At 34.2% G+C, this 24360-nt stretch overlaps 1 protein-coding gene across 1 annotated transcript in view; it reads left to right on the top strand.

Moving 5' to 3' along the window:
* Positions 1-24360, top strand: part of LOC136039561 (SH3 domain-containing kinase-binding protein 1-like) — a 124951-nt gene that overhangs the window by 51847 nt on the left and 48744 nt on the right. Inside the window, exons 5-7 of the mRNA XM_065723402.1 lie at positions 5818-6043; positions 16226-16422; positions 21887-22058. Of these exons, the coding sequence (XP_065579474.1) occupies positions 5818-6043; positions 16226-16422; positions 21887-22058 (595 nt within the window). The remainder of the gene's footprint in view (positions 1-5817; positions 6044-16225; positions 16423-21886; positions 22059-24360) is intronic.

The following is a 24360-nucleotide window of genomic DNA, read 5'->3' as shown; positions in this document are numbered from 1 at the left end:
TTTTTTTTGTATATATATGATGGTACCCAAACATGGAAAAGGTGGTCGTTGAAACTTGGAGAGATTAGCTCATTCAATTTGAAATTGTAAACTATAGTGCCCCTTTTAAGGACCAAGTGTGGCTGAAGGGCAACCAGCCTCCTTCCCCTCCTATTATCTGCTATCTTTTACCCTGTTTAACCCCCCATAATATTGAACAGTGCAATGGCTCTAAATAAAATAAGTTATTCAGTATTAAATTATTCTAAATTATGCATTTGAACCTCTCTAAATTAAAAATAGGTTTTAGCAAAAAAGGTAAAATGTTTGGTCTCGGTTGTCCAATCAGGTAGGAGCTATTTGGGATCGCTCACTAGGCCAAAACTCCAAGAGGTTGCAGACCTCAAAAATCTCGAAACGGCTCTGGTGTCTGAGTAAGTCAAAAGACACTATGTGTGCCAGAGTTTTCAAATTACTGCAACATCTCGGGAAACCATTGGGGATCTGGTTAAAACTTCCAGGGAGGGAGGGAGGTTCCGGGTTCAAATATACCTCAAATTTTTACTTGGTGGATGAGGTATAGATAATTCTATAGACACACTGTGTATTCAGGTCATCGAAATAGCATATCTGCAATATCTCGGGAACGGCGTTGTAATGAAGATGGCAATTTCAGGTGCTCCTGGATAAAGGAGGGCGGGGCAATCGGACTTCAAATTTTGTTATGAGGGAGGGAGAAGGGGCCAAACAGTCATTGTTTCTGATCTATCACAACTCTTCTGTACTATAAACTGATGAGACTTGTAATTTGTGCAGGTTTAAGTAGCTAGGTAAGTTAAATGACACTAGATGTTACCAGGTTTTCAAAACAATGGATGTGCAATGTCTAGAAGACATCTTGAGGGAATAATGTTGAAATTTTCTGGTGATATTGAGGGGGGTTGGATTTGTATCAAAAGGAGGTGAATTTGTATTTTGCATGTAATTTGTCGAAAAGCTGTATCTACAATATCTTGGCAATAGCACAGGGGGGTGGAGTTGAAATTTTTTGAAATGTAGGACTTAAAATTTATTTTAGGAAACTTAAAAATGGAACTTAAAATTTCGTTTGGGGGCTGGGGCTACGTTTGTTTTGCTTCCGGGCAATCTAAATGCTGTTGTACTTTTAGCTTAGTATAACCAAAGACACAAAAATCAAGAGTTGAGGATATTACCAAAGGTGCTATGTATGTGGGCCGTGAAGTGGGTTGAACTGAGGAATGCAAATGTATCAAACAGTTCGTGGTAACGAACTTTAAGTACCGATTGACCCGGCTTAATAGTAACCGAAACTCTAAAAAACGGAATTTTGATACCAATAGATATATCAAAAGAATCGGATTTTTATGCTGATGTTAAACATATAAGTTTCATTAAGTTTAGTTGTACCCATCAAAGTTTACGAGCCTGAGAAAATCTGCTTGATTTTTGAAAAAAAGGGGGTACAGCCCCTAAAAGTCACAGAATCTTAATGAAAATCACACCTTCAGATTCACATATTAGAAAACCCTACTCTTCAGGTTTCAAGCTACTATCTGAAAAAATGTAGAATTGTCTATTTTTTGCCGGAAGAAAGACCACGGATGCGTGTTTATTTGTTTGTGTTTTTGTTTGTTTTCCCAGGGGTGATCGTATCGACCCAGTGGTCCAAGAAGATCGCGAGAGGGCTCCTTCGAACGTAAATTAAAAGTTCTAGTGCCTTTTTTAAGTGATCAAAAAACTGGAGGGCGATTAGGCCCCCTCCCACGCCCCTTTTTTCTCAAAATCGTCCGATCAAATCTTGAGGTAGCCATTTTGTTCAGCATAGTTGAAAGACCGAATAACTATTCCTTTGGAGATGTCATACCCCCCCCCCCCCCCATCCATGTTTGTTTAGCTTTGTTTGCTTTATTTGAAGTACTAAAAACTTTAGCGTAAAGAGCGAGTTGTTGATGCCTTTGCCAGCTTATGCCTTTGATGCCTGTTGTGTTTGTGTCTTTGCCAGCACTGGACATGTGGGCTTGTATTGTATGTGGGCATGGTCTTTGTGAAATTTGTATTACCAATTTTAAGAAGCAAATACATTACAATTGGTGTAGAAGAAAAGAAATAAAAAATGAAAAAGAAATTACTGACTTAAACAAAATGTGAAAACCTAAAAATAAAAGAAAAAACCCAGTCATGAGTATAGTAGTAGTAGCAGTAGTAGAACAATTTTATTAGAAATAAGCATTTCTTAATTAATAGCCCAACATAAGCGAAGCTTGTGAGGCTGTGCTAAAAATTTAATTGTTAAAAATATAATTAGCCCTTGTCTAAGAAGCAACAGAAAAATAAGTGAAAAAAAGCATCAATAAATAAGTCTAGTTTTTAAACGAGGTTTTATGGTTGATATGGAATTGATCACAATTTAAAGTAATACTACCACTAACAACTCACTTCAGCCCCAAGCCGCCTGAGGCCACCATCGCTTCGCACACTCCTCCTCCATCCCAATCTATTCAAAGTCTCCTTCTTTACACCCTCCCAGGAATCTCCCTTTTCCCTTAAAACTTTCTTTTTTGACATCCTCTACCCCAACCGCGGACGATCTGCTTTCCGTTTGTGATTTCCTGTCTACCTACACAATTTAAATTTAAATTTAGGATACCTGTAAAGATTTACTGAAGGTCGTTGTCTAATGTTAATCACACAGGATGACATTCTGGCTTCAATCTTTAATGTCCTACACACTTTTATTAGACATGGATTATTTTTGTCTTTCAACATTGTGCAGAAAAGAAGAACAAAAATTTCCGGTTTAGACTTTTATATGAAGTATTGGTAATGCTCTCTAGTGTTTTTGTCTTTATTCCAACCTTTTTCTGTTCTTTTTTTTTTCGCGCCATAATTGCATTCTAGTGTTATTCGTAGACTGACAAAAAAGAAGAAGTAAAAAGTGATATAAATCTCTGTTGAATGACATATAAATTTAAAAAAAAAGAAAAGATGATTCTGACTGCATAGCAAATAACTTATAATTGAAAGTGTTTACATTAATTGATCTATGCTCTAAAGAAGGGCATTGTTGTGACTTCACGAAAGTTATCAGGGAGGAGGGGCAAAATGTGCCTTTAAAATCTAGGGGGCGCTAATTTTTCATTTTTTCAATTTTAAAATAAAAATATAAAAATGCATTTTAATGAAACTATCTCCCTAAAAAAGTATTTTTCAAGATGTAGGACAGCACTTGTCTCTCTCCCTCCCCCCCCTCTATAATTGACCCTTCTGGAGAAGGGACATAGATGGCTCAAGAAGAGTATGCGCTGAAAGTCCTCTACTTGAAAGCCTCCTGCCTGTTTGTATATCAGCCCTTTTCTGTTAATTTTTTCCCATGACATAATTGCATACTAGTGTCATTCATAGACTGAGTTAGAAAAAAAACACTTACAAAAAGTAAGAAAAAAGTACAGATGCTAACGAAAAAAGTGATATCAATCTGTGTCGAATGTCATACAAATTTAAGAAAAAGAAGAAAAGATGATTCTGATTGCATAGCAAATATCTTATAACTGAAAGTATTTATATTTATAGGTCTATGCACTAAAGAAGGGCATTGTTGTGAATTCACGAAAAATACCTGGGGGAGGGGAAAAATGTGCTTTTAAAATCTGTGATGACTCAAATTTGTTGTCATTCGACATAGATTGATGCTTCGACACAGAGATGAAAAAAACAACAACTTAAGTACAGATGCTAACGAAAAAAGCGATATCAATCTGTGTCGAATGTCATACAAATTTAGGAAAAAGAAGAAAAGATCATTCTGATTGCATAGAAAATATCTTATAATTGAAAGTATTTAGATTTTATTCGGCTATACTTTAAAGAAATGCATTGTTGTCAATTCATAAAATTAGGGGGGGGGGAGCAAAATGTGTTTTAAAATCTAGGATGACGAAAATTTGTCGTTTTTTCAAACTTTCAATAAAAATATAAAAAAGGATTTTTTAATGAAGGTTTTCCTCAAAATTTAGGTGGGTATATGCCCCTCCCTTTTACAATCGATACTACTGGAAAGGGGGCGTATATTGCTCATGAAGAGTATGCGTTGAAAACCTCCTGCTCCAAAGTAAAATGAGGCTTGGTGATATTTGATTTTATATTGTAATATCGCCATTGCAATTTGTAATTATGGGTGATTTATTTTAATATTTATATGAATGAATGAATGACTGTATTTAAAGCCATTTTTCAGGCTGTATACATACATATATAACAACAAACAAACTAAATTATGTAACAATCGACTTTCGAGTAACAAGACCCTTCCGGACAAAATTTGCCACTGCTACTATATTTATTTTCGACGTCGACTTCAAAGTTCCAAGAAGGGGCTCACGACCACCCACCCCAAGAAAGCTCCCTCTTAGCTCATTTAGCCTCTGACACCTGAAAAGAAAATGGTCTAGCCCATCAAGATCACCGCAAATTGGGCAAGTGTACCGCATTTCTGGGTGACACCTATTTTTCCAAATACTGTGAAGAGGGAGACAGTTTGCTCGCACCTGCATCAAAGACCTCAGGGATTGTTTTGGAATCCCTAATTTAAAATATAACTCTTCACCATAATTTTCTTTCACCTTATAGTAAGAACTTAAGCTTTCCGACTTGCTAAGGTCATTCCACCATTTCTGAATTTTTTTGGTCTTCCAGCCTTGTTTGGATCTCTGACAGAAAGGCTATTTGATCTGAGATTGGGCCCTCTCCTCCATTCCATGCATACGATAGACCTGTGCTGTCCAGTAGTTTTTTGCCATGGAAGGGCCATGACGATTTTTGTCCCAGGGTAAGTAATTCATCATACGCTGCTCTGATGAGTCTTGAGGAGGGACATTGCAGTATTTTCAGCCAAAACTTAATTAATTGGATCTGTCCATGTTTTCTCATGGAGAAAAGTCCCAAATCTCCCTTGATGAAAAGTGTGTGAGTTGTGGCGTGCAGACCTAGCATTCGTTTATAATATTGTAGCTGTAGAGTTTTTAATGAATACGTCCCCTCCATAGTGGAGGATTGGCCTTATTTTTGAGTTGAACACGTTTTTGTGCATCTTTAAGTCACCTATTCCCGTCAAATTACTGTTCCTGAACAGCGTTGCCATTGCTGCTTTTCCTCGATTTGCCATCTTCGAAATATGATTGCTCCATCTTCCGTTCGATGTTAGATGGAATCCTAAATATATTGCCTGAGACACAACCTTCACAACTTCACCATTCAAATTAAAACTTTCTTCATCTTTATTTCCTGTTGATTGTCTACGGCAAAAAATCATCACCTCTGTCTTTTTTGTGTTAATTTCCAGTTTCTTTTCCTCTAAATATTCAGCTGTTAAATCTAATAGAGTTTTTTGCTCCGAATTGGATCTGGTGACCAAGGCAATATCATCGGCCAATAATAGTAATGATAATACTTTATTTCCAAGGTGTACGACCTTGTACACCTTGTACAACTTTATATTCATTATACATTTTATTGTGTAGTTGAAACGTTATCAAAAGACTGTCCCTGCACTTTACAGAGAAATGGTTCAACCAATAGTGTAGGATAGGGGCAGGTCCCCCTTGTTTCTTGTGAATAAACAAATACATTAGACAGTATTTTTTGTGTATTGTTCATTTTTATTGTGTTCAGCTAAGATGTGGATAAGAGAGACGGAGAGGGAGAAAAAATAGAGACATAAAATGCTGTAGGGAGAGAAAAAGATAGAGGGGGAGGGAGACCAGGAGCAAAAAAAAATTCAGGTCTGATATTTTTTGTGCTTCATGTTCCTATCTTTTCTAGATTGGTGTATTCCCCTCCAATTTTGTCTCTGTTCCAACTGAGGTGTCTGAAGCAAAGAGTTCTCCATCATCTAATTTAGGAGCAACTAAGGCATTACCTTCAACAGCCACACCAACACCTGGAAATTTGCCAATATCGGAGGCACGAAATGCGGCAAATGTTAGTCAAATAGAGGTTTTGACTCCGGTGGAAGATACAAGTGCGCCTTCTTTGCCTCCAAAACCAGGTAAAATTCATCGCGTACCGTCTAGAGTTTAGCATTACCTACTTTACCATTACAACGTGACTTGGTTGATATGATTTAACTAATGTTGGAGCCCTCTATAATCTGATTGGCTAGCTCTGGCTAGTTGAGATATAATAATGAATCTCACTTATTGTGTTGCCTTACGTCAAATAAGTTGAATATCAGAACTGGCTGTAGCTAGCTCTGGAGTTTAGTTAAATCTGGTTGGTGTTAAAGTTGGTAGTTAAATGGTTGTCTGGTTGGTAGTTAAATCTGGGTCTGGTGTTAGTTAATTCTTGAGTAATACCACTGACAGCACAGCGTTTCACAGTAGACTTAAAGATATTCAAATGAAGTGTACTTTTTTATATCATCACCTAGATTTCAATGAAACATCTTAAGTTTATTCAGGGCTAGCCTGAATTTTTTTGAAATTAGGCAGATACTTTGGTTTGTACACCAAACAGTTGTTTGGTTTGATTATTTGGTTTGCATTAATTATAAAACATGGCTACGTTAGTACACAGAACATAGGCCAGATGGCAGAACATACTGCCATCGGTGGATACTAACTAACAACTGAGAAATAAAAGAAAATAGTTTATTCACTCAAACGAACAAAACAGCAATTAAATAAATTGGATAACTAAGTCACCTGATTTCTGATTTTAACCGTTGCATTTCTGTTATGCAATGGTCAAAATGGTTAAATTTTATGAAAACAGTTAAAAATGCAAGAAATGCAATGGTTAAAATCAGAAATCAGGTGACCTAGTTCTCCAACTTATTTAATTGCTGGTTCGTTTGTTTGAGTGAATGAATTTTTTTTCTTTCTCAGTTGTTCGTTAGTATCCGCCGATGGCAGTTCAGAATTGTTTGGATTTTGTGCAAATCGCGGATATCGGTGAATGACTCACTTTATTGTTATTAGGTATTTAATTGTTATAATTTTCGGTCTTTTATTGAATTTTATTCATCTTTAATTTTTTGGCGGTTTTTTCATTTTTTTTTTTTACTTACCACGTTTGTTTTTTGTTTTTTCTTCGGCATTTTCCTTGATTATATTGTTTTGTTTGCGCTGAATAAGAGCGGTGGTTGTTCTCTCGAAATATTCGCATTCGGTGTTTCTTCAGTATTTTTCGTTTGGCCTTTAAAAACCCCATTTTTGGTCGTTTTCTTTCTTTGTGTTATATATTATAGCCGAAAGTAAAAATTTGGCTATTATTTCCAGATTTTTTTCTTGTATTGTCTTGCGAAAAGAATTCCCTATTGTTTTTCTTGTTTTTGACCTTTTATCTTCATATATATTCCCCTCCTCCTCCTTCCCTCACCATTGCTACTCAGGCACCCTCTCCCTGTTTTTCCTATTTCTATTTTCCTATTTTTGGCGGTTATTCATGCTTGATTCAGTTGTTCAACTGCAGTCTAGGATCTTTTTATGGTCTAGGAAAGTTGTTAAGTAATTGAATGAAGTTTTATGGAATTGATATTCTGCTCACATTTAAGCATATGAAATTTTTTAAACACCTAGTGTACCTCCTAACTCTGTACGAAGGCTAATCCTGAAATAAAAACAATAGAATTAAAAAAAAATGTGGTAGAATTGGATTTGCCATTAAAAAATTTCCTAAATATAATCTTCTTACCGTAAAAATTGCAGCCCCTCCCCTCTACCACTTTTAATGGACATAATTAAGCTATAGATTATAATCAAATCCAGGGGATAGTTGATTAAAACAGAGGCGACCCCAAAACATGATTAATAAAAATTTGTATATTATAGCCAGAAGTAAAAAATTCACTTACTATTTTCAGATTGTTTTCTTGTAAAGTTTTACATTATTTGCAGTCTTATTTTATTTTACAAACGGTTGGTCTTTCTTTCTTACTCTGCTACCTGATAACTGTGTTTGATGATTGATCAAACAGTTCATGGTAATAAACTGTAAGTAACCTGGCCCAACAGGAACCAAAACTCTGAAAAACAGCAACTTCAAAAACAAAAAATAACTGTTTATGTTTTTGATATTCTTTTTTTTTTTTTACTAGGTGATGTATCTCTTCTGAAATATCTCCTCTCACGAGATGTATGTATCTCTTCTGCAAGAAAAGATGTATCTCTTCTCGCGCTGAAAACTTGAAAACTTGTTCAAACTAAAAGCTCGTTGAGTTTCAATGTAGCTATATGAAAATTTACTTTCACGTCGTAATTATCTTTCGTCGTTGTGTACAAGTTTTTACTTACTCCACTTCTCTTCAAAAGGAATTTAATATCCGTCCAAATATCTCACAATTAGCCGAACTCTCTCAAAACTATTTATTCATCAGTTGAAAGAATCTTAAAAGGGCTGGTAGCTATCAATGTGAACATACTTTTAAATAAAGCGAATTATGGGGAAGCTGGAAGGTGGAAGATAAGAAGACTAAAACAGCCACACTACAATGTAGCAGCAATTCTCTGTTTGTTTCGGGAATTAGACTAGGGTAAAATTAATATCACAGCTTCGTAATGCATGTGACTGCCTTGCTGTCAATCATTATTCTCCGAAAATATTGAAATGTTGACATATTGATATATTGAAAATATTGACATGTACTCTACTCAGTATGATTGTTAATGATGGCGGAATGTAACTCACTAACCAGTTATTATCCCATCTGTTCTTTGTCATCTAAATGATCAAGGGTGTAAAGAAGTTACTTGACCATTTTTTTGTGCTGAAATTTTATAGTGTTTATTATATAACCGATAAGTACCACCAAAACTCTAAAAAAGAGCAACTAAAAAAAAGAGTTGTTTTCATTTTTTATATTCATTCTTTTTTATCAGGTGATGTATCTTTTCTGAAATGTCTACAAGATGTATGTATCTCTTCTCTTCTGCAGAGAAAACTTGTTCAAAACTTCAAAGAAGAAAACAAGTTTTAAAACTTGTTCAAACTAGGAGCTCGTTGAGTTTCAATGTTGCTATGTGAAAATTTACTTTCAAGTTGTTGTTATCCGTCTGACCTTCCGAAAAAGTTCTCACTTACTCTACTTTTCTTCAATTGATAGTGAATATTTGTCCAAATCTTGCACAAAGAGTTAAATTCTCTCAAAACTGTTTATTCGTCAGTTGAAAGAATCTCAAAAGGGCTGGTAGCTATCAAGATGTATATACTATTAAAGCAGGTAATGGGAAAGCTCACCTGATCCCCGTAGTTTAAGGGATTTTAGTCCCAGCAGGTACACTGGCGCTTGTTGCAGGTGACCATCTCTGTTCTGCTTGCTTGGCTTTCTGGTTACTTATGAGAACTGTCAGGTTAAATTTGAAGATAGTTATTGTGTCTTAATATTTGGGAAAGAGGGAGGGGGTGGGATGGGAAATTTTTTCGAAAGGTTCTGTTTGAGATGCTTGGGAGATGAAGGTTTCAGCAGTAGGGTTTGAAAAAAGTAACTTCAAATACAGAGCAGAAGCTCTCATGCTGCTGCTTTATAAAACTTGTTCAAACAAAAAGCTCATTTAGTTTCAATGTCACCATGTGATAATTTTCTTTTAAGCCATTGCTATGCTTTGTTCTTTTGTGCAGGTTTTTACATACTTAACTTCTCTTCAACTTGAACTGGATTGCTGTTTATTATTAAAGTGTTATGACACATTGTTATTAATTAAGTTGAAATAACACATTATTATTTATTGGCTATTTTGTGGTTTACTGGATAGCAGCTTTGGATATAAGAGTACGGCAGAAATTTCTAGCAGGTCTGAAATTTGATATTTGGCTTCTTATTTTTTATTTATAAGTTAAGTTAGCCAGTTCTGAAGTTTGAAATGAGCAAGTTCAAGAAAGGGGACTTGGCGTTGGCAAAATTTAGAAATTACCCGCTTTGGCCAGTAAGAATTGTAGACGTTAACACCCAATCAGAAAAAGCATCAAAGTTTCTAGTTTTCTGTTATGGATCCCATAATCTTCAGACAGTCTTAGAAGTAAATTTAGTTCTCTATGCGGAAAAGTCTAAAGAAGCATCACATAAAACTGAACGGAGCGTGAATAAGGCATTTCAGGAGCTGGAGATTTTCCCGGATATCTACTTACAGTATTTAAAAAAAGCTCCCTCCGCTCAAACTGGCTCAAATTCTGAAAAATCATCGGTAGCTGTTCTTGTTGAAAAGTTAGTTTCTACGGAACAAGAGTTAGCACAAACAAAGCAAAATATGCTCAAGGACATCGGGAAATTGGTCACAGAAAAGGTAGCACAAAAAAATAGTATCAACCCAGGTACTGCTGAACAGATAATATCCCAAGTTTATGATGGATTATCAGTCGAATATAATGGAAAATTTGATAAAATTGGCAAAGTACTTAAGGGGTTAAGAGCTCAAATAGAGTCGCTGGAAAATCGTATTGCAAAAATGGAAGATAGACTTGACGAGTATCAACAAGAAGCTCAGCTTGATTCCCTTGTATTCGTAGGGGTCAAACAGGCCCCTGGTGTTGACCTTAAAGTAACAATGCACAATATAATAAAGGACAAAATAGGCTTGAGTGCTCTTATGAGTGATCAAATTCTTTCTATGCAACGTTTTCGCTTACCCAACCCTACAGCTCAGATTAGTGATGAAAGTCGAGTTGCCCCTGTGATTGTCAAATTTTCTAATAAAGATGTTGCGCATACTGTCTTTAAAGCGAAGTCTAAGCTAGCGAAATCTGGTGTTTTTGTGAATGAATATCTCACGAAGCAGCGCAAGATTATCCTGGACAGTGCTAGAGATAAGTTCGGAGCAAAGAACGTTTGGTCGGACCAAGGCCGTATTTTTGCTCGCCTACCACGTGAAGCTTCTTCTAGGAGGCTTAGGAAGGTTGAAGACACCTTCTAGATTAGTATCTTATTTTATTTCTCGTTTGTAGTATTTATTTGTTTATTGTTTTGTCTTCGTTTGTTTGATCTTTTCTTTTTTGTGAGTTATCTTGCTTATCTTCTTTTACCGTTGTTTTGCTTATGATTCGTCTTGTTGGCCACTCTCCCCCCCCCCCCTATGGAGAACTCTTTTTTTTTTTTCTCCTTATTATTCCACCTGTCCCCGTATTGCAAAAAAAAAAAATATTCATATAGTTTAACTATGCGTTTATAATGATTCGCAAACTGATTATTTACGTATTATATGTCTGATCAGTTTAATGGCATGAATCGGTTGCGACAATTTGAATCTGACCCTTTTCGACTGAATGATATACTTCGCGATGGAATAGCAAATGATTATTTTGCAATTGATTTTGATTGCCAAAGATTGAGTAAATATATTCCAGTTACGTCGTCGTCATGGGAAAAAAGTGAGAATTTTCTTAGTGTATGCCATTGGAATTGTCATCTAACCACAAGTTATAATGATATCTTGCATTTGCTAGATCTGTCTAATAGCTATTTTGATGTTATTGGTTTTTGCGAGACTTTTTTGACTTCTGAGCATTTTCTGCCTTCATTTCAATTTCCAGGTTACCAATTATTTGTGAAAAACCGTGAGCTGATGGCAAGGGGAGGTCTAGCATTCCTTGTAAAAAATGGGATACTTTGCCGTCAAAGGGGGGATGTTGATGTTTGGATAGAGGGTAAGGTTGAATCGTTTACTCTTGAACTGGCTATTAATTCAAAAAAAATTATTGTAAGTGAGGTTTATAAACCACCAAGTGCTCGTTTGGAGGATTTCACGGAAGGATTTGAGATATTAATGAGAGCTGCGGTATCTAGCCAGTTAGATTTTATTTGTATGGGAGATTTTAATTTTGATTTGTATGATTTACATGCTATTAATCTTGATTTTTTAAATTTGATGGTTTCAAATGATTTATTTCCCCTTGTTGGGGTCCCGACACGTATAACTAGTCATTCAGCAACTATAATAGATAACATTTTTATTAGTTCGAAGTACCTGAAATCTAGTGCTGCTGATGTTCTGGTATTCCCATGTTCGGATCATCTCCCAGTTGTAGCTTCTGTGCCACTAGTAATTGCCAAGGAGAAAAAGGCAGAAAAAAAGCAAATGCGGCAATTAAGGAAGCAGAATATGGAAAACCTTGCTGAGGAACTTAGTAAGGTTTCATGGAAACCAGTTTTTGATGAGACAGAAGATGCATCCCATGCATTTGATATTTTTATGAATATTCTCCAGCCGATAAATGATAAAACATGTCCACTAAAAGTGTTGAGAAATACAAGGGAATCACCGAGAAAGCCGTGGGTTACATCAGAACTTATTCAGATGATTAAGAAGAGGAATCTACTGTATCAGTCATTTTTAGATTGCCAAAGTGCTGATATGTTTGAAGAGTTCAAAAAAATAAGAAATCAAGTGAATACATTACGAAGATCTTGTGTCAAGAGTTATTATGAATTGAAACTTGGGGAAACAAAGGGGGACTCAAGGGGAACATGGAAGGTTTTGAGAGAAGTGTTGGGTAGTGACAAAAAGAAAAATACACCAACTTCACTAATTGTGGATGGAAAAGTCTATGAAGGCAAGCAGAGCATTGTGAATCACTTTGGTGCCTACTTCTCGACGATTGGTGAAGTGGTTCAAAAGCAAGACCAGCCACTGAGTCAAGGAACAAGTGAGGAAGCTTTCATTGATGATAGAGGCCTGGGACTAATAATGGAGGCTGAAGAAACGAATATACAGGAGTTGAAAGAAATTGTAAATTGTACTGAGTCAAACTCTTCAGGTAGTGACGGTGCAAATCTTTAAACTTTCAAGCTTATTATGGTTTACCTCCTACCATGCTTTGTTTACGCGATTAATTTATCACTCAAATCGGGAGAATACACGCAAAAACTTAAAGAGGCGCGAATGATTCCTCTTCACAAAAGTGGCTCAAAGACTGATCTGACTAACTGGAGACCGATTTCTCTACTGTCGGTGTTCTCGAAAATGTATGAAAAAGTTATGCATAAAAAGCTTTATGCACATTTAAGAAAACATGTTTTTTTAAGTGATAGTCAGTTCGGATTCAGGAAAGGACATTCTACTGTTCATGCTATGCAGCATTTTCTTGATTTTCTGAATATATCAATGAAAAATGGTGAAATGACTTTATCGGTTTTTATAGATTTTAAAAAAGCGTTTGACACGGTTGATTTTAAAATTTTAATTGATAGGCTAAGGTCACTTGGAGTCACAGGTAGTATTTCAAAGGGGTTTGAATCTTATTTGATAGGGAGGTCGATACGTGTATGTTTTGATGATGTTATATCTAATAAATTTTTTATAAGTTGTGGTGTTCCGCAAGGTTCTGTTTTGGGTCCCTTACTATATCTTGTATATGTAGATACTATGCGGTTTTATGTTCCGGGTGTTGTTAATACTTCTTTCGCTGATGACACGGTATTTTCAGCTGCTGCAAGAAATGCTGATGATCTTGTGGAGAAAATTAATCAAGCTTTAAGTCATCTTTTAATTTTTACAAAGATTAGCCGTTTATCAGTGAGTTTTAAAAACTCATTTTATTATATTTAGTAGGAAAGGAAGTCCAGTTGATTTAAATGGAAAAATATTTCTTTGTAATAGGCCATTGAAACAAGTAGCTGTGGTGAGATACCTTGGTTTCCAGCTTGATCAAAATCTGAATTGGAAAGCACATGGTGATCAGGTGGCAGCTAGGGTATCTAGAGGGCTGGGATTGATTCGGCGTCTGAGAAATAAGTTACCTCATTCTGCCCTTTTAACTCTTTATCATTCTATTGTCATGCCTTATATTTCTTATGGTTGTGTGATATGGGCTGATGGATTTTATACAAATTTTAAACGTGTTCAGGTTTTACAAAACAAAGTTATTAGACTACTAGGAAATTATGTCCATGGTGAAAATGATACAGTTAATTGCTATAGGAAACTTATGATCTTTAATGTTAGCCAACTTCATGATTATCAACTTGCTATATTTGTATTTCAGAGTATTTATGGTTTGTCCCCTGAAATTTTTCGTCAAATGTTTATAAGGAATTCTTCATACCACAGTTATGAGACTAGAAATATGGATGATTTGGTATATGAGTGTCGCAGCTCTCAGAGGGGAAGTTTTGGTCCCAAGTTTGCTGGACCAGTAGTGTGGAATTCTTTACCAATGAGTATAAGGTTATCTGAAAATGTTAGCCAGTTTAAGAGTAGACTGAAGAATCACCTTCTGAGTAGAAAATAAATAAATAATTTAAATTGGATGGCTTATTGATTTGTTTTTTTAAGTGTTTTTTTTTTTTTTTTTTTTTTTTTTTTTTTTTTTTTTTTTTTAATGTTGTTGGTATTGGTGCTCATTAATGTTTATCAGGCACTACTAATAAGTCTCTGACTTTCTAAAGTGGCTGAGTTTTTTTTTTTGTATATTGATGATATGTATAATAAAAGTGTCTCTCTCTCTCTCTCTCTCATTGTGGGGACTAGATTAGCGCAAAACTAATATCATAGCTTCATAATGCATCTGACTGGCAGGCTGCCAATTAATATTGTTCTCCCAGAAAATCAAATGGTGCCTTTTTATAGTTATAGTATAGTGATCATTGACTATCAAGCATGTAGTCAGGTATGCCTTATCTTTATAATACCAATAGTATTGGAATGTACAACTCCAGCCATAAAGTAACACCAGTAAGCTCTGTGCAGTATACTTCAGACTGTGAATACTCTACTTCACTAGCAGTATTAAAGTAAATATGATACTTTACTTTTGATAAAATGGTACATATAAAATTATTGTGTATGGTATTTATGGCTAGTATATGGCTTGCCACTGAATTATATTACATTGTTAATTGTGATTCAGAAAACTATTAATATTTCTAACTACAAGCTATACTAAGTTACATTTGTTGCTTTTCTGCAAATTTTATATTTATTTTATTTTATTTTTATATTTAAATTTTAAATAATATATAAAATATAATGAATAATGAATAATAAATAAAAGAATTATGTATAAAAGTGCTTTTTGCTCAAAGCAAGGCTGTCAAAACACAAGTTGGGCTGCTAAAGTGTTGGCAGGTTCTGAAATTCTGCTACTAGCAGCTTTGTAACTTTTTGCACACCGGGTGTTGACCTTAAAAAAAAATTCAAGGTCCAGAGCTGACGTAAAATACCCCAGCCTGAATAAATATTACTGATTTTATGCCACATCGAAAATGTGATAACCTGTTCAACTCTAATTCTCAGTAAAAATAAGTAAAACATGCGTTACTACTGTTCCTTATTCAAGTTTAAAACTTGTTGAAAAACAAGTTTAAAGCGAAAACTGTAGTTTGAATACATCTTTAAATTCTTTTTGAAACTTAAAAAAAAACGCATAAATAACTTCTCTATATTGTATATTGACTTTTGTTGCGGTTTTACGAGTCGTAAAAACATTTCGGAGGGGAAGTGGGGCTCAAACGGTGATTATTTCACTATAACCATTGTTATGTAAGCTGTTATTATATCCGTCTGTCTTTTTTTTTGCTATAGCTTGCCCAGTTGCGGTTCTGGCCTCCCTTGTGCCGAGTGAAAAATCTTGATTATCCCCCCTCCCGTCCCACAAAATTTTCTTGCCAAATTTTAACGATTTTTTAAATTTATTTACGAAACTATTTTCAGTTAATTAGTTAATCAGTTTATATATTCTAATGATTATTATAAATAGTGAAAATAGCGATTCCAGTGTCTTAAAACTTTCGCTATTGTTTCTAAGTTGTGTTTGTTTGAATTAATATTATATTAACCTAATTTACACTATTTAATTATTTTTTAAGTTTGTTTTTATTTTACTTATTAATTAATATTTTATTAATTACTGTCATTTATTAACTTTGCCCTCTGCTCAGTTTTAATAAAAATAAAACTTCAAAATTACTTAATGATTATAACCCTTACATTATTTATTTCAAATTCTGCTCTCCTAAAATATCTGTGCCCAGGGCAAGTGCCCCATCTACCCCCCTTAAAAACACCACTGGGCAGTCTTGGCTATTCAATTCAGGGTATATGTTGGACCAATAGGGTGGGAACTATAGTAGATTTGTGATGCAAGTGAAATTTAAATTGTATTCAGGAAAAATCCCGATTCTAAAGCTATCTCTATTCCTTAGCTATCTTAATTGTCATCTACTAGAAATTTACCTGTCTAGAAATTACCTGTCTGGAAATTTACCAATTTTTTTTTCGCTTTATCAACTGTATTTTTCTAGTGAGAGAGATGGCTCGAGCATTATTTCCGTATGCCAGCCAACATCCTGATGAATTAGAGTTGAATGAAGGGGACATGGTTGTAATCCTTTCCAAAGAGTGCGAGGATAAGGGCTGGTGGAAAGGGCAACTCAACGGAAAAATTGGAGTTTTCCCTGACAACTTTGTTGAACTAATAGTTGTTCCTGCAGCAGCAAGTGTAAGTAATAAAATTTAACTAAAATGTTAAAATTTTCATAATTTTACCTAAATAATTTTATATAACTAAAAAAAATTAAAAAACTAAACACGTTAGTAATTTTAAAAACTAATAAAATACAATGATGTTTATTCAAGTTATTTTAATAGCCTATGATATAGTCGACTCTCTCTAACTCAAAACTCATGGAACTACAATTTTTTTTCCGACTCACATATTGTTCGACTTGTGCATAGTTCGGGTTACAGAGATCATTCTGCGTAAAATTCGACCTAAAAGATAGCGTGCTATAGAGATATAATAAGATAGAGATATATAGAGATATAAAAGATAGCGTGCTATACAAATATAATTTTTTTTCCGACTCACATATTGTTCGACTTGTGCATAGTTCGGGTTACAGAGATCATTCTGCGTAAAATTCGACCTAAAAGATAGCGTACTATAGAGGATAGCCAAATAAAAATTCGCGGTACAAAGGCGCAAAATCACTTAATATACTAATAGTGTTGTTCTGATGGCTTCTATTTCCAATTTGTTCATTTATTAACAATATATTTACAACAACAAAAAATCACGAAAATATATATTGCCCTGCGGTGACTTTTAAGAACAATTTAAAAAAAATATTTTAAAGCAGTAGAAAGCAATTTGTTTTATAAACAGAAGAAGAAAAAGAAAGTTAGTATACAAAAATAATAAGGAATTAAAATAAACAAAATATGAAAAATTCTAACTAAATAACTATTATCTCCAAATGTTATTCAACTGGCTTTTCTCCTTGGAATTAGTCAGCGTTGAAAGTCAACTTTTTTAGTTTAATGCAAGGTTTGATGATAACACGTTAGGTTAGGCTTGGTTATGTTAGGTTAGCTTGGATTAGGTTAGCTTAGGTTTTTAAACCATTTCTGATACTCATAACCAATTTTAACATAAACTAACATAATCTAACCTAAACTCATTTTTACCATGAGATCTAGCATAAGACTGAAAAAGCTGAATAGCAAAGCTAACTCAATTCAAACATAAAAGGAATTTCGAACATTCACCTGTGAATGTCGACATTAACCAGATTTCGGACATTCCTGTTCTTGTGTGCACTCTTCCTACTTACCTTCCCCAGATTTCACGAGGTACCAACTTAGAGCTGGGCTGACTCTGGCTGAGCATACTGAGTCACGCCACTGACCCCCTTCCCAAACCAAATAATTGGCTACACCAGGATTCGAGCCCTTGCCCTTTCGTCAAAGGATCCGAAGTCCAACGCACCAACCGCTTGGCTAGGAAGACCAATTTATATGCGGTCAGTTATAAATCTTCAAATCATTTTTTAGGAGGCAGGGTACTCTACCTAACCTAACTTTGTTCTACTCTAGGATGGTAGACTATCAATCTAGGTAGATAGATTATCAGCTCAATCAACTTGGTGAAAGGGATAAAAAGTCTTTAGCGATAGTCTATCATCCATCCTAGGGTAGAGCTAAGATAGATAAGCGTAGAGTGCCCTGACCCCCCCCAAAAAAAAAAAAAATTAAATCTATGTGAGTAAAGATGGAAGTGTTGGGTTGTGGTATATTTAATATTTTTCGAAAAGGTTTATGACACCATACACTTTAGTATGAGTTCACATCACAATGATTTTCAGTAAGTGCCATTAGAGTCTTCTTTTTATGGCCCCCCATATTTGGGTCAATTAGTGAAAATAAAAAAAACAGCGATTATTAAATAGTTAATTATTTGAATAATTAATAATAATTATAATTGTTGCTATTCTGTCTGATTCTGGAGATACGATTTTAATAACTTATAAATACTAAACAATCAAGCCTCACATGCTAAAAATCTTAGCCTACTCCAAAGGTCTTGAAATCCTGCTGAAGACTCTTTCTCTGGTAGAGGAGGAAATGAACACTGCCAGTGTTGCCACAACATTAAAAACGGCATTCTTGTATTTCTCTGAGAAAATTTTAACCGGCCCTGGCTAATACTTTTTACAATTTCCCCTCTAATGAAACTTGATCTTGCTTGAATTTTTCAAGCCTATAATGTCTATGCCTTGAATAATTTATGACTTGAAGTTTTTAAAAGTTATTTTAAACATAATTCATTTTACCATCAGTATTATACCCGACATGGAAATGATCTGATTTATGAGGTGAGGAATACAACGCGATCGGGACATGTGACAAGACACATAGGCCCGACAATTTGGAATGCATTCCCAGAGTGTATAAGCGAGTCTGAGAGTCTCCCACAGCTTAAGCGCCGGTTAAAAATGCATTGTTTGAATGATAAATGATCAAGATGGTGAAAAGAAGCGTATTGAATGAGAGAGGACTATCCAGAATTTTTCAGACCTGAGTAATTATTTGAAATATTATATATATATTATTTTTGTATTTAATGAATTAGTATTATTGATGATTAAAGTGACATGAATGTAGTCGTTATTACAGGCCAGAACGGCCTTTTGGGGACTAATTGATATGTATGTGATATAAAGATTTTAAATAAAAATCTACCTACCTGCCTATATCAACATGAAAGGGGATGCATCTATTATTTTTGCAAGCTGTTAGCTACTGTCATTATTCTTCTAACTATTAAAGATGGGCAAAATATGTTAGAACACGTTTTTCAATTTCAGGGGATCTTTAAGATCTAGCAGCACAAGATTTTTAGAGAAGTAATAATAATGCATAAAGAATATGAGCTATTAATTAAATAACCTAAATAAATACCTAATTAACTAATTAAATACCTAATTTAATTACTAAATAATTTAAATTACTTTACACTATCAATTAATATTACAAATACAAATATAATAATTACAAATTATTGTAATTAATTACAATAATTTAAATTACTTAAATAATTTAATTACTTAATACTAAATTAATTAAATAAATACCCAATTAATAACCTAATTAAATAACCTAACTGGTGAAAGGGATAAAAAGTCTTGAGCGATAGTCTATCATTCATCCTAGGGTAGTACCTCAGAGTCTAAAAATCTTACTCCATTGGTCTTGTAATCCTGCTAGAACTCTTTTTCTGCTTAAGTCCACGGTATTTCAGAAAAAAAATCTATGCACAAAAACTAGAATTTTGAACGAGCTCGGCAAATTGATTTTGAATTTGCAGTGTATTTCAAGAGGGGATTAGTTGTTTTCCCCTCAGAGACCAAAAAGTGGCTCAGAATTAAACGTTTGTTGACAGCCAGGTATAGGGGGAACTCGAAAGAGAGGGAAGATTTTAGGTTAAAAAAAACCCAACACCATCTAAAATTACCCAGTTGAATCATACAGTCATTTATAAAAAAAAATTATAAAATTATAAACTTAATAAAATTAATAAACTTAATAAAAATTAACTTAATTAAAAATTATTAATAACTTAATGAACATTAAAAACTTAAATAAAAATATCAGCTTTGTTTTTACCCCTTTTAAACTTTCTCTTTAGATTAGGTTGACATAGGACAAATTTAGATTTTATTTGACGTAAGGACAAGCTTAGCCAAAGGGTCGCATCAGAAAGCGTCAATATAGTAAACGCAAATTAATAATGTTAAAAGATAGAAGAATAGAATAAAAAATAAAAACTAGAAGAATATAAAAACCTAATAAACAATGGAAGAATAGAAAAAAATAGCTTAAAACAAAAGAGTCAGAGACTTCTGTTCAAATGATCTCAGGCTATTTGAAACTCAAAGTTCAATATACCAAAATCAACCTTTTTTTTAATGCTACAAATTCAACCTGACAACCCGGTAGCGTCAGTGGTACCTGTAGTTTTTAATTCATACCAAACCCATGTTAAACGTGTGAAGTTTTGTGTCTTATCAGACTCTCATACTCTATGATCAATAATTGATATCAAACCTTAAAGGATGTTTATAAGATTATGATCATTCAATTTAACCTTCCCAGATGTTGAAAAATAGCTTTTTTGGCATTTTCAATGAAAAACTCCCTTTTTGGTATTTAATAACAAAATTAAAATAAAGAAAATGGCCCTTTCCCATTTAGTATTTGCATTGAATTGTAAGTTTTTAAGTATTTCCTTTGAAAATTGCTTTTTTAGTATTTCTATTGCTTAAATTGAGTAAAAAACGAAAAATAAAAAAAAAATACTTTTTGGTATTTTCATTAGAAAATGTGAAAAACACAACAAAATTCTTCGCTCCCCTCGCCCACGCTACCTCGATTTTGAAAAATAACCTTTTTAGTATTTTCATTGAAAATTTATTTTTCGGTAGTTCTATTAATAAAAAAAAGAGAAAAATATCAACACCTCCCCCCAAAAAATTTTTGAAAAAATACGTTATTTTTAGCTATTTTTCGTGGAAAATGCCCTTTTTTGGGATTTTTAGTGAAATATTTTTAAAACTGCCCCTAATAGATTTTGAGAAAATGACCCCCCCTCCCTGGATTTCGCTGAATTGACACCACTAATAGCTTACATTTCAGCATCTTTTTCTATAGATGAAATAAAGCGATTAGTGATCACCGTCCAATTTTAAACTTAATACTGGAGTTGGTCTCACCTACTAGTGAATACCACTGATTGGCTACATGTACATTCTTTTGGGCTCCCTTACCCCCTCTTCCCTCAAACAATGTTATACCAAAAACCTCATCCAGGGGGTAAAATTAATGATTTATTCCTTATATATTTTAATGGTATTATTTTCAGTGAAAATCTTCTAAAGCTTAGCAGTTCACTCCCTTTTTAAAGATACTAAAGAACTTTATTTTTTAGTTTGAATAGTTTTACTGTTTGCTTGATAAACACACCCAAACAGGAAAATTTCAGTTGACTCATTTTTTATCAGTTAGGTTATGAGACCCGGCACCGTTGTCATTCAATGACCTTACGGACTATTTTAGATTTGGATGGTTCAGTATTTCTAAACTTTTTATCATTCATTGGTAAATAATCTTACGTCAAGGAATAAAAAAAAATTAACCTTACACCGTTATCATTTAATGACCTTACGGACTATTTTAGATCTAGATGGTTCGGTATTTCTAAACTTTTTATCATTAATTGGCAAAAAATCTTAAGTCAAGGAAAATTATGTTTTCCTTGAGATCTCTTAGCTTAAATTTCTAGTGTTTGTACGATAGATTAAACATTGGAATAGATCACAACGTTGGAAAACGTTGGAATAGGTTAAACGTTGGAATAACATTTGAAATCCTTTCGTTGAAATAATGAACAGATAAACGGTGGAAATCCCTCTGAATTGGGTCCGACTGAATTGATTACTACCTCAACATTGACTATTTAAGCCTCACCAAAGGTGAGGCTTAAATTATATATTCACCATAAAGGTGAATATTAAACATAGGATGAACTGTCGTTTTTTGTTTAAGCAAATAATAAATATTAGCGAAGCTTTTTTTTCATTTCTTCGTTTTGATATAAATTCTTAAATTTAGTAATATTTTTCTAGTCTCCCATCAAGCCGGCTCGTCCTGAGCGTCCTCCAGAGAAACCGATTGGTTTAATTCAGCCGACAGCAACATTATCCTCAACTAGTCCTGCCGTGCCTATGGCATTATCCTCAGTCTCTGCCTCGAAACCCATTTCTGTACCTGATAAAACAGAAGCTTTAACTAGGAAAGGTAAACAGTTAACAGTTAACATTTAAAGGTGCTACCCTACCCATGATGTACCGTGAGTAGTTTTTTGGGGTTGGGAGTCGACGACAGTGTGTCCGTTCTATTCTAAGGGTTTGGGTGCATTCCCAAAGTGAAATACAAAAAATACCATTAATTAGTTGTAGTCACTTCTAATGCAAAAACTCAAATAGTATTAAATATTAGCCCCTCCTACTTATAATATTATCACAGAAGAGGTATAATAACAAAAGCCTTCTTCTTCATCCTTACACTGGGACCGCTTGGTGCCATATTGGGTTTTATGCCAATTTTTGGTGCCACATTGGTCTTGTTGCCGTGTTTCGCTTTCTTCCAATTTTTATTTCTTGGAGAAATGTTGTGATTGGTGCTAATTGGTTTTTTTTTTGCCATATTGGTTTTTATGCCATTTTTGGTGCTACATTGGTCTTGGTGCTAGTTATTATTTCTTGTTGCCATCTTTAGCTTTATTCCAATTATTCTTTCTTGAAGACATGTTGGGATTGGTGCTAATAGTTTTTTTTTTCGTGCCATATTGAATTTTATGCCAATTTTTGGTGCCATATTGGTCTTGGTGCCGGTTATTATTTCTTGTGGCCATGTTTCGCTTTCCTCCAATTATTATTTCTTGGATCCTTCTTGGGATTGGTGCTAATTGTTTTTTTTTTGGTGCCATATTGGGTTTTATGCCAATTTTAGTGCCATATTGGACTTGGTGCCAGTTTTTATTTCTTGTTGCCATATTTCGCTTTCCATCAATTATTCTTTCTTGCAGCCATGTTGGGATTGGTGCTAATTGTTTTTTGTTTTTTTGGTGCTATTTTTGGTTTTATGCCAATTTTTGGTGCCATATTGGTCTTGGTGCCGGTTATTATCCTTGTTGCCATGTTTCGCTTTATTCCAATTATTCTTTCTTGGAGCCATTTTGGGATTGGTGCTAATTGTTTTTTTGGGTGCCATATTGAGTTTTATGCCAATTTTTGGTGCCATATTGGTCTTGGTGCCAGTTATTATTTCTTGTTGCCATGTTTCGCTTTCTTCCAATTATTCTTTCTTGGAGCCATTTTGGGATTGGTGCTAATTGTTTTTTTTTTGGTTCCATATTAAATTTTATGCCAATTTTTAGTGCCATATTGGTCATGGTACCAGTTTTTATTTCTTGTTGCCATGTTTCGCTTTCTATCAATTATTCTTTCTTGGAGCCATGTTGGGATTGGTGCTAATTGTTTTGTTTTTTTTTTTGTTTTTTTTTGGGGTGCTCTTCGGTTTTATGCCAATTTTTGGTGCCATATTGGTCTAGGTGCCGGTTATTATTCTTGTTGCCATGTTTCGCTTTCTTCCAATTATTCTTTCTTGGAGCCTATTTGGGATTGGTGTTTATTGTTGTTTTTTTTTTTTTTGGTGCCATATTGAGTTTTATGCCAATTGTTGGTGCCATATTGGTCTTGGTCCCAGTTATTATTCTTGTTGCCATGTTTCGATTTCTTCCAATTATTCTTTCTTGGAGCCACTTTGGGATTGGTGCTAATTGTTGTTTTTTTTGGTGCCATATTGAGTTTTATGCCAATTTTTGGTGCCATATTGGTCTTGGTGCCAGTTATTATTTCTTGTGGCCATGTTTCGCTTTCTTCCAATTATTCTTTCTTGGAGCCTTCTTGGGATTGGTGCTATTTTTTTTGTGTCATATTGGGTTTTATGCCAGTTTTGGTCTTGGTGCCGGTTATTATTTCTTGTTTCCATGTTTCGTCTACTTCCGATTATTCTTTCTTGGAGCCATGTTGGGATTGGTGCTTTATTTTGGTGCCAAATTGGGCTTGGGGCCAATTATTTTTTGGTGCCATAATGGGCTTGGTCCCAATTATTTTTTTTTTAGTGTCATATTGGGCTAATTGCAACAGTATTTGATTGTTGAGTTTAGATCTAGGATCTATATTTTTACCTAGTAGCCGTCCTGAATGTTTTCTATCTTTCCCTCCTTTTTCGGGATTTTAAGATTGGCAAATTTTCAAGAAATGCCAGATAAGCCATTTGAAATGCCAGAGGTAGATGCCAGAGATAGAGATATTCACTTTGACTAAATTAGAGTAAAGAGCAAAGTGGTTCGCGTTGATTATTCATTTTTTTTTTTCTTTTTACCCTCACCTTGGAGGAGAATGAAATTTTTTTTATATTATTTAATTTGTAATATTTTCTTTGTCAATAATGTAACTTTTTTATGATCTTTATTTTATTTTGTTTTGTTTTTTAGTAACATTGATTTAGTTTCAAGATGTAATATTAAAGAGCT

The sequence above is a fragment of the Artemia franciscana genome, chromosome 19, assembly GCF_032884065.1.
Source record: "Artemia franciscana chromosome 19, ASM3288406v1, whole genome shotgun sequence".
In the NCBI taxonomy this organism is placed as follows: domain Eukaryota; kingdom Metazoa; phylum Arthropoda; class Branchiopoda; order Anostraca; family Artemiidae; genus Artemia; species Artemia franciscana.
The sequence above is the reverse complement of the archived record's forward strand: the minus strand, read 5'-3'. Positions and strand labels throughout refer to the sequence as shown.